General features: G+C 41.1%; 1 protein-coding gene across 1 annotated transcript in view; it reads left to right on the top strand.

The window, feature by feature from the left end:
• The window catches only part of MCCC1 (methylcrotonoyl-CoA carboxylase 1), a 60,036-nt gene that overhangs the window by 28,042 nt on the left and 15,234 nt on the right, over positions 1 to 16,760 (top strand). The window contains exons 11-12 of the mRNA XM_036753852.1: positions 8,712 to 8,895; positions 16,430 to 16,539. Coding sequence (XP_036609747.1) covers positions 8,712 to 8,895; positions 16,430 to 16,539 — 294 coding nt within the window. The remainder of the gene's footprint in view (positions 1 to 8,711; positions 8,896 to 16,429; positions 16,540 to 16,760) is intronic.

The raw sequence follows: 16,760 nt of genomic DNA, 5'->3' as shown, positions 1-16,760 counted from the left end.
GATTCAGAGGCTATGCAGAGGCCAGAGGTCAGGGAGAGCTGGTAAGAAAGACTAGAGATAGGAGAACCTTGCAGAGAGCCTTTAAGTGCTCACAGCTACCTCAGGAACTGTGGCATGGCCTTCCAGGGGTAAGTCAGCACAGACATGGAGCAGGGAGCTCTAGTGATGCTAGTTGGGAAGTAGATTGGCCTGGACTGGAGAAAGATGTTCAGAAGCCAGGGAAAATACTGATAGTCCCCCCCCCCACATCACTACCACCAGCATGGGGCTAGGAAAGGAACCCCCTTTTACTATTGTCAGGGATCTCTAGAAAGAGTCACATCTTTAGTGTTACTCTCTGATTAAGGACAATGGTTCATTCCCTTCACCATCTGTTACTTCTCCTAGATCAAATAAAGATGAAACCGATTCAAAGTATGTTCAGTCCTCTGCTCTTTTTGAATAACATCAGATTCTTCATCCTGGTCAGCAGGTGCCTCCCTCTAATAAAAATTAGTGGAGACTTTGATGGACTTAGGGCAACTGTCAACTCAGTTTCCCTTCCCCAAGCTCTGTCACACTGCTTACTGAGTCATCCGAGGCATCTCCTCTTTGATCATTGTGCTTCACTCTTGACATTTTTTAATGTGATTCTAATAATAATGATAGCTGTTATTTACATAGCACGAGACTTGCAAAATGCTTTATCTGGGTTATCTTACTGAATCCTCACAACAACCCTCTGAGGTCGGTGCAGTTGTTATCCCTACTTTCCAGATGAGGACAGTGATACTAAGAGAGGGTGATTTTCCCAGGGTCTTTCAGCTATTAAGTAACTCAAATTCCAACCCAGACCTTCTTGACTTTGTGGTTTAGTTTGAAGTGTTGGCAGTCATGCTCAAATTTTGAGTTGTGGTGAGTTTTGTTTTGCCATTAGCCAAAAATACTTTGGATCTTCTGGCACCTTCTCCCTTTCTCTCGTTTGCTTGGCAGCCCTGGCCAGATATATGTTTTTGAGAAATTTGAAGTGTATTTCCAAGCTGCCAAGAATCTCAGACTTACAGTGCTTGACTTCAGTAACTAACTCTTCCTCAGTGCCTGGTAACATGCATTTCCCTGTTTATTTTAGTTGTTTTTTGTTTTATGTGTTATTAAAGACAGTTGTCCCATTTTATCTGTATTTTATTTTGTAAGCCAAGAGGCAGAATACAAATCCTTAACAAAAATAGTGTCAGCTACTCTCCTAGTTGTCTTTTGGATTCTTTTGCCAGCTATGGGGTTTTAAAATTGGCTGCCAGTTACTAAAGCTTGGCATCACAATCCAACCAACTACAGCCATGCCCTGGCTGAACGTGGCAGAGGTCAGAGGTCACTGTGCTGGGTGGACAAGGATCAGCCCACACTCTGGTAAAGGGCGACACTCTTTTGACAGCTCTTGAGAAGATACATCTGTTTTTGTTCTCTTTTCTGAAATAAGTAAAGGATCAGACATTGCTATATAATTCTCAGCTCTTTTTATCTATGGAATCCAGCCTTTTGGGGCCAGATTCAAGGATACTTCTTTCATTATCAGTGTTCCCTTCTCTTTCTTTTGTTTCTCTGGATGTGGAGACTTTGCAGGTTCTCATGGTTTGTTGGGGAGATCTAGTTGCTGGTTCTTCTGGAGCCAAAACCTTTCCTTTATGGTCTTCTGCATTCTCTGAGCTCATGATCGCCAGACTTCACAGATTTTTGATGTTCAGGGAAATTGGTACCTGATGTGAGAGGTATGTGCCTGGAGTTCCAGGAAAAATATATCATTCTAGAACTTAGGAAAAGAGGAAGATTGCAGGCTTTTGAGGCTCAACAGTACCAGAAAAGACAGATTTCTGAATCTCAGAGATTTACTTGAGGGAATTCAGATGTTCCTAAGGCTTTGGTTTCTGAGACTTAGGGAAGACAGCGTGATTTTGAGGTTCACAAAAAAGGGAACATTTGTAGACTGTCATGAAACCTGCTACAGATGCAGATATCTGAGACTTGGGGAGATCAATAGAGGCAGAGATGGGCTTTTAGGGATCTAAAAAAAATAGAAACCAGTTTCTGTTGATTGAGGAAACCATGCTCAGAAGGCATTGTTGGATTTGCTTTTTGAAACTCCAAAATGTCTAGGCAGGGAAAGCCAGTCATCCAGCCTCAGGCCTCGTGCAGGGAGCTGCTCTTTGCAGCTTTGAGAGTCTAAACTTCCAGGCCTCGGTAGAGGTGTAGGAGGCTGCCAGAACCCAGGACAGAGATGGAGCAGTTTCCAAGGTTTGTGATGCCCCAGTGGTACAAGTTTCCAAATCCCTGGCAATCCAGACAGGACTAGTTTCCTGGAAGAGTACCTGCCAGAGAAGCATCTGAAGGTGGCAAACACCACTGACTGAGATAGCCACCCTAACATCCATGTCCCCACCTGGAGTGAAGACACTACTGGACCTGCAGTGCCCACGTGGGACAAGAAAGGGCTCTTTTTTTTCCTTAGTCACTTTGGCAGGTGACTAATTTGGGGACAGTTACAGCCACACTGAATGCTCATCTGAATTTGTTACTAGGAGTGGGGGAAAAAGTTTATTCAATAATATTATGGTGAATTCACTCTCTTCTTTCGAATATTTTATTGAAATGGATTTTTTATTTAGGAAAAGAAACTTGAAATGTGGTGTTACTTCCTCTAAGCCCTTTAGATTCTTTTGTGAATAAAAGTATATGTTATGGAGAAGTGACATTGTGTTTGCTCCTTTCTGTTACAGTTACTTCCTATTTCATTTTGATAATGAGCACCCTGAAAAGTAAACTTCATCAAAACAAAAGAGTATGGAATATATCCTGGGAATACAAAGAAACTTTAAAGTGAATTGCACGCCTATTTCCTTTCCAATCAGTTTTGCTTTATCACTAGATAGTAAGGGGTCTTTGGAAGATTTTGTTCTCAGCCTACCTACACATTGAGATTAAAATAAGAAAATCATAATGCAGCATGTATATACCATCAGAGAATCCTGGCAAGCGTCATAGACAAAGTGTTGAATAATGGCTGTATATGAGGGAGACTGAATGAAGATTTGAATATTCATGTTTGAAAATAAAAAAAATCTTGATTATTTTCTTTTAAAATTTATTTTTGTTAATTTCATTAAATATTTTCCAATTATATTTAAAATTTTTTAGCATTTTCTTAAAATTTTGAGTACCAAGTTCTTTCCTTCCCTCTAGCCCCTCCCCCACCCATTGAGAAGGCAAGTTATATGATATCAATTCTAAATGTGAAATCATGTAAAACATATTTCCATATTAACCATGTTGCAAAAATAAAGATAAAGATAGTGGGGGAAAAGTATACTTCATTCTTCACTCAGAATTCATCTATTCTCACTCTGGAGGTAGAAAGTATTTTTCATCATAAGTCCTTTGGAATTATCTTGGATCATCGTACTGAGCAAAGTAGCTAAGTCTTTAACAGATGATCATCCTTACAATATTGCTGTTACTGTGTGCAATAGTCTTCTGGTTCTGCTTACTTCACTTTGTATCAGTTCATATAGGTCTTAGTTTTTTCTGAAACCATCATACTCATCATTTCTTATAGCACAATAGTATTCCATCACAATCATGTTCCATGACTTGTTCAGCCATTCCCCAGTTGATGGGCATCCCCTTAAGTTTCCGGTTCTTTGCCACCACAAAAAGAGCTTCTATAAATATTTTTTTACATTTAGGTCCTTTTCCTTTTTCTTTGATCTCTTTGGGATATAGACCCAGTAGTGGTATTCCTGGGTCAAAAGGTATGCATAGTTTTGGCCCTTTAGCCATTATTCCAAATTGTTCTCTAGAATGGTTGGGCCAGTTCACAACTCCACCAGCAGTGCCTTAGTGTCTCTATTTTTCCACATCCCCTCTAACATTTGTCATTTTTCTTTTCTATCATGTTAGCCAACCTGATAGTATGAAGTTGTATCTCAGAGTTGTTTTAATTTTAATTGCTCTAATTAATAGTGATTTAGAGCACTTTTTCGTGTGACTCTCAATAGCTTTGATTTCTTCTGAAGACTGCCTATTCATATCCTTTGACGCTTTATCAACTGAAGAATGGCTGCTATTTTTATAAATTTGGTTCAGTTCCCTAGATAGTTGAGAAATGAGGCCTTTATCAGAGAAACTTGCTTATAACATTTCCCTCCCAGTTTCCTGTTTTCCTACTAATTTTGGCTGCATTGGTTTTGTTTGTGCAATTTTTAAAAATTTCTTGTAATCAAAATTACCCATCCTACTTACTGTGATGCTCTCTATCTCTTGTTTTGTCATGAAATCTTCCCTTAGCCATAGATGTGACAGTTGAATTTTCCCATGTTCCCCTCATTTGCTTGTGATATTACCCTTTATGTCTAAATCATTTATCAATTTTGACCTTATTTTTGTATATGGTATGAAATGTTGGCCTATGCCTGGTTTCTGCCAAACTGCTGTCCAGTTTTCCCAGCTACTTTTGTCAAATGGTGAATTCTTGTCTCAAAAGCTTGGATCTTTACATTTATGAAACACTAAATTGTTATGATCACTCACTCCTGTGTATTATGTACTTAATCTATTCTACTGATTCACTCTTCTGTTAGCCAGTAACAGATTGTTTTCATGATTACTTCTTTGTAGTAGATTTTGAAATCTAGTACTTTTTGTTGTTGTTATTGACATGGTCAGTTACACTTATAGTTTCCCTAATATCAAACTAGCACCACATTCCTGGTATAAATCCAACCCAATGACAGTATATGATCATTATCATATATTGCTATAATCTCCCTGCTAGCATTTTACTTAAAATTTTTTTTATATAAATATTCATTGCGTCAATTGGCCTATGGTTTTCTTTCTCCATTTTTGCTCTCCCTGGTTTAGGTATCAAGCCTATATCTGTGTCATAGGAGGAATTTGGTAGGACTCCTTTACCATTTTTCCAAATAGTTTTTGAAGCATTGGGATTAATTCTTCCTTAAATGTTTGGTAGAATTCACTTATAAACCCATCTGGTTCCAGAAATTTTTTCTTAGGGAAGTCATTTATGGCTTGTTCAATTTCTTTTTCTAAAATAAGGTTATTTCAGTTTTATAGTTCCTCTTCTGTTAATCTGGACAATTTATATTTTTGTAAATATTCATCCATTTCACTTACAGTCTTAGTTTTACTGGCATGTGATTGGACAAAATAACTCCTAATGATTGCTTTAAATTCATCTTCATTGGTAGTGCATTAATCCTTTTCATTTTTGAGACTAGCAATTTGTTTTCTTCCTTTTTTAATCAAATTAACCAGTGGTTTATCTATTGGTTCTCTTTTTTTCTTAAAACCAGCTCCTAGTTTTACTTATTAGTTCAATGACTTTTTTTACTTTCAATTTTATCATTTCTCTTTTGATTTTCAGGGTTTTCAGTTTGGTGTTTAATTGGGAATTTTTAATTTGTCCTTTTTCTAGGTTTTTTTAGTTGTATGTCCAGTTCATTGATCTGTTCTTTCTGTCTTTTATTGATATACACATTAGAGATATAAATTTTCCCATAAGTACTACTTTGGCTGCATTTCACAAATTTTAGTATTTTGTCTCATTGTTGTCATTTGGCTGAAAAAAAGATATACTCCTTTTCCCATTCAGTTTTCCTCAGAGGTCTATCATAACTTTTCTAAAATTTTATTAATCTCCTTAACTTTTCTCATTTATTTTATGGTTAGATTTATGTCAGTCTGAGAGGGAAAAGTTGAGGTCCCCCACTAGAACCATTTTACTGTCTATTTCCTCCTGTAATTCATTTAACTTTTCCTTTAAGAATGTAGATTGTCTATTGTACCTTTTAGCAAGATGTAGTTTCCCAGCTTATTTCTTTTAATTAGATCTATTTTTGTTTTTGCTTTGTCTGAGATCATGATTACTGACCTTGCCTTTTTTTTTTACTTCAATTGAAGTGTAGTAGATTCTGCTCCACTCCCTTATTTTAACTCTGTGTGTGTCTCTCAGTTTCAAGTGTGTTTCTTGTAAACAACATATTGTTAGATTCTGTTTTTTTTAATCCATTGTGCTATCTGTTTCCATTTTATTCATATTTGCAGCTATGGTTACTAACTGTACATTTCTTCCATCATGTTTTATTCTGTTTATCCTTCTCTCTCTTTTTATCCTGTTCTTCCTCAAAACTCTGTTTTGCTTCTAACTACTGCCTTCCCTTTATCTTCTCTCCCTTTTATCATCCCTGCCCCACCCCTTGTCTTATTGCCTTCTCCTTCTCTGTTGGGTGAGATAGATTTCTGTACCCAACTGTGTGTGTATATATCTTTTTTCTCTTTGAACCAATTCAGATGAGAGTGAGGTTCAAATACCACCCATCCAACTCCCCATCATTTCCCCCTTCCCTGTAAAAGCTCTTCCTTGCACATCTCTTTTATATGAGATAATTTCCTCCATTCTTCCTCTCCGTTTCCACTTCCACAAAGTATCTCTCTTTCTTACCTATCCATTTTTTTTTATCATTCCAACATAATCAAATCACTCTAGTGCCCTTTATCTATGTGAAGTCCTTCTAACTGCTCTCATAATGATAGTTATCAGGCATTCTATGTATCATCTTCTGAAATAGAAATATAAACAATTTAACTTTAGCATCCCTTATGAATTCTTTTTCATGTTTACCTTTGTATGTTTCTCTGGAGTCATGTATTTGAAAGTCATATTTTCTATTCAGGTCTGTCTGGTCTTTTCATCAGGAATATTTGAAAGTCTTCTATTTCATTAAATATCCATTTTGCCCTGAAGGATTATACTCAGTTCTGCTGGGTATATTATTCTTGGTTGTAATCTTTGCATCTCTGATTTCCAGAATATCACTCTAAGCCCTCCCCTTCCTTAATGTGGCAGATGATAATTTTTTTGTGATCTCAACTATGGTTCTGTAGTATATGAATGGTTTCTTTCTGTCTGCTTAGCGTATTTATTCTTTGACCTGGTAACTCTGGAATTAAGCTATAATGTTCCTACAAGTTTTCATTTTGGTATCTCTTTCAGGTGTTGATCAGTGGATTCTTTTGATTTCTATTTTACCCTCTGATTCTAAAATATCAAAGCAATTTTCCTGGATAATTTTTTGAAATATGATGTTTAGGCTCTTTTCTTTGATCATGGCTTTCAAGTAGTCCCATAATTCTTACATTTATCTCTCCTTACTCTATTTTCCAGGTCAGTTGTTTTTCCAGTGAGATATCTCACATTTTATTCTATTTTTTTCATTCCTTTGACTTTGTTTTATAGTCTTTCTTGATGTCTCATGGAGTCATTAACTTCTGCTTGTCCAATTCTAATTTTAAAGGAATAGTTTTCTTCAGCAAGCTTTTATATCTCTTTTCCTATTTGGCCAATTCTGTTTTTTGGGTGTTATTTTCTTCAGTATTTTTTGTAACTCTTTTACCAAGCTGTTAATTATCTTTTTACAATTTTCTTGCATTTCCTTCATTTCTACTCCCAGTTTTTCCTCTCCCATTCTTATTTGATTATGAAAATCATTTTTTTAGCTCTTCTAGAAAGTCTTGTTGGGCTTGTGTCCATTTCACTTTTTTTCTTAGAGGCTTTGCTTGCAGCTATTTTGATATCATTGTCTCCTTCTGAGTTTGTGTCTTGATCTTCCTTGTCATCATAGTAACTTTTTATAGTCAAGTTCTTTTTTTGTTGTTTGCTCATTTTCCCAGCCTTTGAACTTTAATTTAAAGTTGAGCTTTGTTTTTGGTGTAGGGAGGAGTGGCACTGTTCTAAGTTTCAGACTTTTTTCCTCATTGCTGATTTCAGAGCTAGTTTTCAGGGTTTGGAAGTTTTTGATGCTTCCAAGATGGTGTGATCCAGGAAGAGGTGTGGTTACTGCTCTCCTGGTTTGCTCTCTGATCCTTACCCAGGAAGGGCCCTGATCCCTTGGGATTTCCATTGATTCTGCTTTTCAGGGCCCCTGCTCCCTTGGGACAGCAAGTGTTCCTTTCTGCCTTGGCACTGTGATCCAGGAGTGGGCACAGGCAATGGAGTTGCCAAACAGTGCCCTGTCCTGCACCCAGGGCTAGCACAGGAGCCCCTTGTAGTCAATCCCCTTTCCATCCCAAAGGCGCTGCTGCTTATGTTGCCACCACCAAGTCCCACCACTGGTGTTGCTGCTGAGCCAGCCCCCACCCCCATGTCACAGATCTCTTTTTCTGACCTCCTACTTTGTCTTGGGCTAGAAGAATGTCTCATCCTATACTTCGTTGGCTCTACTGCTCCAGAATTATATTTGAGGCATTATTTTAAAAGTTGCTTGGAGGGGAATGTTGGGAGCGCTTAGCTGAAGTGCTTCCTCTGCTCTGCCATCTTAGCTCCACCTCTGGAAGGCCTTTGGATTATTCCCAACCACCAGTGTGTCCAGCCTTGATATTTGGACTCAAAATGTAATTGCTTTAGCGGGGAAGCCACAAAACTCTTTGCCATTCTTATTCACTTGTCGACCATTTCCATCTTGGCCACCAAGAGAAGGCCTCTCAAAAATGGCTCAAAGTATACAAATGAGAATGGATCAAAATCCTTTGTTTCCATTGGCTACATTTTAAGTAAAGTTAGGTATTCAATCCAAAAAGAGCCTTAACCAAGGTTTGCTAATGCTCTTAACTCTTATTATAAGATGGGTTTTTACAAACAGAAAATGTTCTTCTTTTTTTAGATTGCTGCAGGAGAGAAGCTGCCTCTGAGTCAAGAAGAAATAAGACTGAAAGGCCATGCCTTTGAAGCAAGAATATATGCAGAAGACCCTCAGAACAATTTCATGCCTGGAGCAGGACCCCTCATACACTTGTCTACACCACCCCCAGAGCCCAGCCTTAGGATTGAAACTGGAGTGAGGCAAGGTGAGCAGGATGAGTGTCTGGCTCTTGCTCTTTTCAATCTCCCTGTAAACAAGGACAGTGATTGTTGTGCTCACCTCCCTCCCTGGGACCATGGCCAGGAAGCAGGTGGTAAGCCCTAAGGGGCTCTAGCAGTGGGTCTCATTCTTGTCTTGGTGACAGCCTCCTCCCGAGCCCTTTGGCTGGCCAAGATCTCTCTTCCTTTACATCCACTCTAATGGCATTCATGAATTTGCCATTGTTTTTCATTCTTTCAAAAGTGACAGCTGATTTTAAAGAAGAAAAAAAATTCTGTGAACCACACACTCTCACTTGGAAAGCTTGCATTGTTTCCTCCCATCAGTATTTGCTGATTGCCTGCTTATCCTGAGCACGACATTATGGAGAATACTCCCAAGTCTGGTTGAGAACAGGGTCTGCTGTAAAGGAGCTGGTCTCTTTGTGTAGATAGCAATTGAAACTACATTAAATAGCAATTAAAGACTTAGATAACAATTCAGGACAGCAGAAAAGACATCCTAGGAATCTACTTAATTAATTGCAACATGCATTCTATGGTGCTGTCAGAGTTCACTGGAGGGGGGCATACTGTCACTCTGATGGGGGATTCGTCACAGTTATGGAGGGGGTGGATTTGAGTCGGGTTTTGAAGGAGACGTGGGTTAGGTAAGCAGAGAGAAGAAAGGTGAAGTTCTAGGCAAGAGGAAGCAGGGGATATAGGAGGACAACAGACTCCATAGGAATCAGCTGTGGGATGTGCATGCAAGGGGACTGTGTGGGGAGAGGCGTGGCTTCCAGGGAGAATGTGGTGTTCTTTGTGTTTGTGTTCTGTTCGTGCTGGGCCTCATCTGGAGGTCAGTTCTGGACAGTCCAGTTTGAGAAGGACATTGACAAGCCAGAAGGCATCCAGAGGAAGGCAGCCAAGATGGTGAAGGCCTGGAGTCCGCACTCGGTGAGGAACTATATATGCTTAGTCTGAGAAGAGAAGATTCAGGGAGACCCAAAACTGGTCTTCAAATGTCCAAGGGGCTCTTACATAGAGAAGGGATTAGACTTGTTTTGTTTGGTCCAAGAGGGTAGGGTCAGGAGGGGTGGGTACAAGTGGTAAAGCGGCAGATGTCAGGAAACATTCCCCAGTCATGAGAACGCTGTCAGTCACATTTCTGGATGCCAGAAGCAGCACAGGCTGCATTGGGAGGGGAGGGTCCCCTCCATGGAGGCCTCCACGCAGAGCCCAGACAGCCACTGCTCGAAGATCTTGTGTTGCAGAGGAGGTGCCTTTCAGCTATGGGCTGGACTAGACGGTCTCTGATGTTCCTTCCAATGCTCAGAATTCTGTGATGCGAGCATTGAATACAAGGAACCACACGGCATGTGACGGGGGTCGGGGGGGGGGGAAGCCGTGGGGAGAACATGGAGGAATCAGCTCAGCTGCACAAGCGAGTATTTGGAAATAGGACTGGACAGGCAGGTCAGAGCCTGGCTATGAAGAGCCTGAAATGCTGACGTGAAGGAGTTGTATTCTCATGGATCACTGAGAGCTTTCGGAGGGCTCCCCTGAGCCACGGGTTAGCTGACCAGTCACGAGATGTTCAGCCCTTCTTTCTCACTTGGCTCATGCCGCCCCTTTCACAGTGTCCCTGCTTTATTTATAGTGTTGGGAGGAGCCATTCCTGGCAGGAGACACCTTCGTGTTGTAGAGGCAGGCTGGGTGTGTGCAGGGGCTCAGGAAGGGTGTTTATGGGGCAGAAGAATGTGATTCTGATATTCCGTGGAGTCAGCCTTGGAACTTGGAAATATGTGAGGCAAATGTTTATTATTAATTCACTATTGAACAGAATGTGACTTTAAAAAAACATGCGCCCCTAGGAGCTGATCAGACCAAAGGTAGGCAGCCACATTCAAAGACGTTCCATGATTCATACTACTTTTCTGTTCCTGTATGGGATGAGCAGTGTGCTGTTCATGGGGTGTGTGCGTATATGTGTGTGTGTGCAGGGGGCCAGGACAGAGGGGCATCGAACATCTTCTAGTTGCTGACTGGCATACTGGATTGGCCTGCACTGGCTGGACTGGCAGCACCAGCTGCCAGCCTGAGGAGGTGCAGAGAGAGCAGGTGAAGACAGTTCACAGAGAGTGTCTTGGCTGCCAAAGCAGTTTGTGAATACTAGAAAGAAGAGAAGGGAGTCACCAGTTGTCCCTTGAGATTACTGCTAGTATTTCATGGATACTAGTGATCCTCAGAGGACAGAGGAGGCGTGCATGCTTGTGTTGCTAACAACTAAATTAGAGTGAGATCATGTTTTACATTACAGTGTTGGGAAGAAAGTCGAAGAGTCACACTGTTTTATACCATCTATGAACATTAATTTAATGGCCAGTACTTGAAATGTGAGCTTTTTGTCTAATGACCAGTTGGTATGTACCCTTCTGAAGAAACTGATTCCCATCCATGTTGCCGTTCTTCCTCGAAGTGAGGGGCTCTTAACCTTTTGTGTGTCATGGACCTCCTTTCGAAGTCTGGTGAAGCATATGGACCCTTTCTCAGAATGTTTTTAAATGCATAAAGTAGAATACCTAGGATTACCAAGGAGACCAATCACAGACAGTTTTTGCTTTATGTAAGTAAACCATTCTGCAAAAGCGATTTTTACCTAATGCAGATTTGCCCGTGGAAGGGAGGCAAGGAGGCAGGGAGGGGGCTGCATGCCCATGGAAGGAGGGAGATGGCACACCATTCAAGGACACATGGGGTTGGGGGCCAGGAACAGAGAAGCAAGAGCAGGAGGAGGAACACACAGGGCCCTAGGCCAGCCACATGGGTGCCAGGCTGGAACTGAGAGAAAGAATACACAGGGCGCAGACAGGTAGGGGCTGGGCATAGACACAGGCAGGAGAGGGTGGGCGACATGGGGAAGTTATGAACAAACATGCAGTAGCTGAGCGTGGACAGAGGGAAGACAGACACATGGGGGCTAGACACGCAGGTGGGTGCACAGATCCAGGCAAAGGTCTCAGGAGGTCTCAGGCCAAGCCCTCAATCCCACAGTCTCTCTATGCATCCATTCTTCTGTTTTCACTCGAAGGGTTTTGAGTTGGGGAGTTTAGGGTTTTTTCGGGGGAGGAGTCAGGAGGCAGGAAGTCATGGAGCACTGAGCCAAAAGGTTGGAAAGGGGAGGAGGAGGAGGAGGAGGAGGAGGAGGAGGAGGAAGAGGAGGAGGAGGAGGAAGACAGAGAGACAGACAGAGAGAGAAAGAGAGGGAGGGAGAGAGAATGCACAGTACTGAACAGCAGAGTTAACAGGTGTTTTTTGGAATGTAGACTTCTCTCAGAATTCTTTACTCAAAATCAAATTTGCATCATGTGAATTTACGTAAAATGAGAACTGTCTCTATATTGAAATATACTTATCAGAATATATATTGTAAAAACCCAGGTTCACAGACCCGAACTCAATACCCCTCCTTCTAAGGGAAGCCAGAAGATAAAGCATTCATAGCCTCGGGAACTGTAGGACGAGGCCTGGCCTTTATTCTAAGAGGCAAGTAAAGGAGGTGGAGAAATTGGTCTCCTTGTGCTCCCCAGGGCAATAGAAATCCAATTTCATGGGATACTGGATCACGCCACGTTGCTGTTCTCACGACAAGCTGCTGTGAACAGAACTACCATTTATTTGTCAACATCAACATTTGCAGAAAATGAAAAAGTGGAGAAATTACATGGTGAGCTCGACAGGGTCAGACAATCAATTAACAAGCATTCCCTATGCACCAAGCCTTGTGTTAAGCCCAAGGGATACAAAGAAAGGCAAAAAAACACTCTCTCTGACTACGAGGAACTCACATTCTCTTGGGGGAGTCAACATGCAAATACTGTACCTATATTGTACATGCAATATAAATGAAAGGAAACCTCAGAGGGCAGTCCCTAGCAGTGGGAGGGATGACAAAAGAAAGTCCTCCTACCAAGGAAGAGATTGGAAGTGAGTCTTCAGGGAAGCCAGGAGACAGGGAGGATGTAGAGCATTCCAGGTGTGGGGTGAGGGGGAAGGCAGAGCAAGGAGGTGGAAGAATAGCAGGAAGGTGGCTGCTGCTGGATCTAGTCTGTGAACAGCACTGAAATGTAAGAAGACTGGAAAGGTAGGTAGGAAGAACCCAGGTTAAGGGGGGGATTTAAATGCCAAGCAAATGATTTTGTATCTGATCCTGGAGATAAGAGGAGCCCCTATAGAGTAGAAGGGAGATTAGGTCACACCTGAACTTTAGGGAAATCACTTTGGCAGCTCAATGGAGGATGGATGGGAGTGGGGAAAGACTTGAGGCAAGGATGCCAACCAGAAGGTTACAGTGAGAGTCCAGGTGAGAGAGGTGATGAGGGTCTGAACTCAAATGTTCAAATGTTGGCTGTGTGAGTAGAAAGAAGGGACATACCCAAGAGATTTGAAGGTAGAGACAGGTACAAGACTTGGATATGTGAGGTGAAAGTAAGAGTCAAGAATGACACTGAGGTGGCAGGTCCTCACTGCATATTTAGTGATTTCATGTGACATAGAGGAAGACAAGGCCAATCATTGAAAAAGATGGTTTAGGATGAAATGAGGCATAGGCGTGTAGACTCTTCACAAACCTCACACCTGTGTATCTTGAATACCAGAGAATCAAAAGAGGTTGGCTGTAGTGAATACTGAGGAATATCATAAAAATTAGGATTGATTAGATCTTAACAGACAGAAAATGAGTGTGGGAGTCATTTCAGAATCTTCTGTCTCTGCCATCAAATCATCAACCATCAGTCAGTAAGCATTGACATGCTTACTATGTGCCAGGCACTGTGCTGAGCCTTAGAGACACAAAGAAAGACAAAAATGCAGTTCCTTCCTTCATAATCTTACATGCTAACGGGGGAGGAAACAGACAAACAACTACATACTGACAGTAGACCAAATAGATCAAAAGTAACGCCAGACGGAAGGCACCTATGGGGAAAAGGAGAGACTGAGAAAGGCCTTCTGTGGATGGTGGGATTTGAGCTGAGTCAAATTAAGCAGAGAAGCCAGGAGCTAGAGACAAGAAGGGAGAGTGTCCCAGACAAATGGTAGAGCCATTGAAAACATGGAGTCAGGAGAGGGAATATGGTGTGCACGGAACAACAAAGAGGTGGGTATTGCTGGATTATCACATACATAAAGGGGAATAAAGTATAAGAAGATTGGAAAGCTGGGAAGGGCCCGGACTGCAAATGGCTTTAAATGTCAGACAGAAGATTTTGTACTTGATCCAAGAAGCAATATGGAACCACTGAAGTTTATTGAGTTGGAGAGATGGGGTGGGGGCAAGGGGCAATGGGCAATGATTATACCTGAACTTTAGGAAAAGTGCAGGTGGATAGAAGGAGGGAGATATTTGAGGCTGGGAGACCAACCGGAAGGCCATCCATAATAAATTAGAAGAAAGGATAAAAGCAATTTCCCTGGTAGATAAGTGGTCAGACATTTCTCAAATTGCCAACTATTAATAAGTGCATGAAGTAATGCTCCAGATCAGTAATAATAAGAAATCTGCAGATCAAGGCAGCCCTGAGGTTTTACTTCACACCCTGCAAATTTGCAAAGGTGACAACAGATGAGAACAGTCGATACTGGAGGGACTGTGGGAAGATAATCACTCCAGCTGCCTTCTCTAACCATGGTTGGTGAAGCTGTGAATCAGTACAACCATTTTGGGAAACCATTTGGAATTATACGAATAAAGTAAATTAAATGTCCATACTCTCTGACCCAGAGATTCCACTACTTTTGGGCTTATACCCCAAGAAGGCCATTGATAAGAAGAAAGTCCCCATAAACACCAAAATATTTATAGCAGCAATTCTGTGATGATAAAGCATCAGAAACAAAGTAGATATGCCTTGATTGGGGAATGGCTAAATAAAATGGTGGTACCTGAATGTAGTGAAGTATTACCGTTCCGTAAGAAATGATGAATGTGATGATTACAGAGAAGCACAGAAAGATCTATATGAATTGATACAGAGTGAAGTAAGCACAACCATGAAATCAATATACACAATGACTGCAACAATGTAAATGGGGAGGAGAACATTCCAAAAATCAAAAGTGAATGTTGCAGAAATGACACAGAGGAGACACAAGAAGGCACCCCCACCACACCCCTTGCAGGAGTAGGAAGACCACCACCATAGTGCATTATACACATTTTCAATGTTTTCATCAGTTTTATTGATTTGTCTTCTCTTTCTTATTTAAAAACATTTGTCATGTGGGGTGGCTCTTTGGGAGGGGGAAGGGGAAATTTCAGTAATGTAAAAAAGATGAATCAATTACATTTTTTATGAAAAGAGAATAGGACAAGGAATGCTCTCTGAGGAGTAGAAGGGAGAGGGGTATATTTGGAAACAAACATGATATGAAAACCAAAGATATCAAAAAGAAAATAAAGACCAAGAAACTGCTAAATACTGCATTTTTAAAAACTGGTACTATAAATGGTTTAGTATCATTAATTTAAAAATTAAAAGAAGGAACAATGATATGAAAAGATACTATATAATTACAGCAGCTTGAACCCAACCCATTTAAACAACCAGTTGACTACAAAGCATGAGAATTGGACAAAACTCATAGCAACCCAAAGTGCTCATCAGTGTCACTGAGGCTACCATGTATGTAATTAAAGTATAAACCCGAAAGATTCCGCAGAAACAGACAGATAAGAAAGGAAAACCTCCAGCACATCAAATGGGTTTTCTGTGGTAGATTTATGAAAAGACATGGGCAAAGATTAGAGAGACTGAGAAGGACTGGATGAGTGGCCATGTACACTAGAAGGGATCACCTTCCACCCTCCCACCCCCTTGACATCTTGACTCCAGTGAAGCATTGAAGTATGGTAGCTGATAAAGGAGAAAAACCCATCCTCTGTTTCTCTTTGGCTTATCCCATTAATATCCTGAGTAGATGTCAGTTCTTAAAGATTTCCTCTGAATCCTAGAAATCCTTTCCCTATGGACACACCTCAAAGAAAAAGAAGTCCTCCCATACACAGTGAAGTTGGGAGTCTCAACCCCTTAGTTTAAGAAGCGCTGAAGAGGTCTCAAGTGGAAAAAGTTTAAGAAGCCCTGGTCAAGAGTACCCTGCTTATAATCTTCTCTCGAAAAGAATGCAAGCCCTGTGAATGCAGGGACTGTGGAGTTTTGTATCCCCAGTGCCTGGTATCTATCAGGTGCTTAAGTATCTGTTGAGTTAAATCTACATAAAGCAGTCCTGGTTTGAGACCAAAACTGGCCCGTCCATTTAGCCAGATATTGATCCTAACGATCTCTGAGCTACTTTGTAGAAAGGAAGAACCACGTATTTGTAATACAGCAATCAGAAAGATACCCTCTGTAAACAAGTATTTTAGCCATTAGTCTTGGGGATGCTGGACTTTCTTGAGCAGATGACCCTGTTTCTGAAGTTTGTGTTTCTGTGTACCCTCAGCTGAAGCTTTACTTCAAAAACTCGCTTTGTTTATTTCAGGTGATGAAGTGTCAGTGCACTATGACCCCATGATTGCAAAACTCGTTGTCTGGGCTTCCGACCGCCAAGCAGCATTGAAGAAACTTCAGTACAGCCTTCACCAATACAATGTAAGTGGTCGGGAAGCTCCATGTAACCAACTCTGAGATTAGTGTAGTGGTTTACAAGACAGTGGCATGAGACTTTTCTCTCTGTTAACTTAGGTCATTGTCTAAGCTACATCCACAGCCTCATTTGTGTCATGAGTCACAGACAGGATATTTCTCTACAGCAAAATGGAGTCTCACTATGTCCAGATTTCAATTAGGAGAGAAAAGTTCTAGAAATAAGG

Source organism: Trichosurus vulpecula, chromosome 4 (assembly GCF_011100635.1).
Source record: "Trichosurus vulpecula isolate mTriVul1 chromosome 4, mTriVul1.pri, whole genome shotgun sequence".
NCBI classification, from domain to species: Eukaryota; Metazoa; Chordata; class Mammalia; order Diprotodontia; family Phalangeridae; genus Trichosurus; species Trichosurus vulpecula.
Note: the sequence above shows the minus strand (reverse complement) of the source record. Positions and strands in the feature narration are given on the sequence as shown.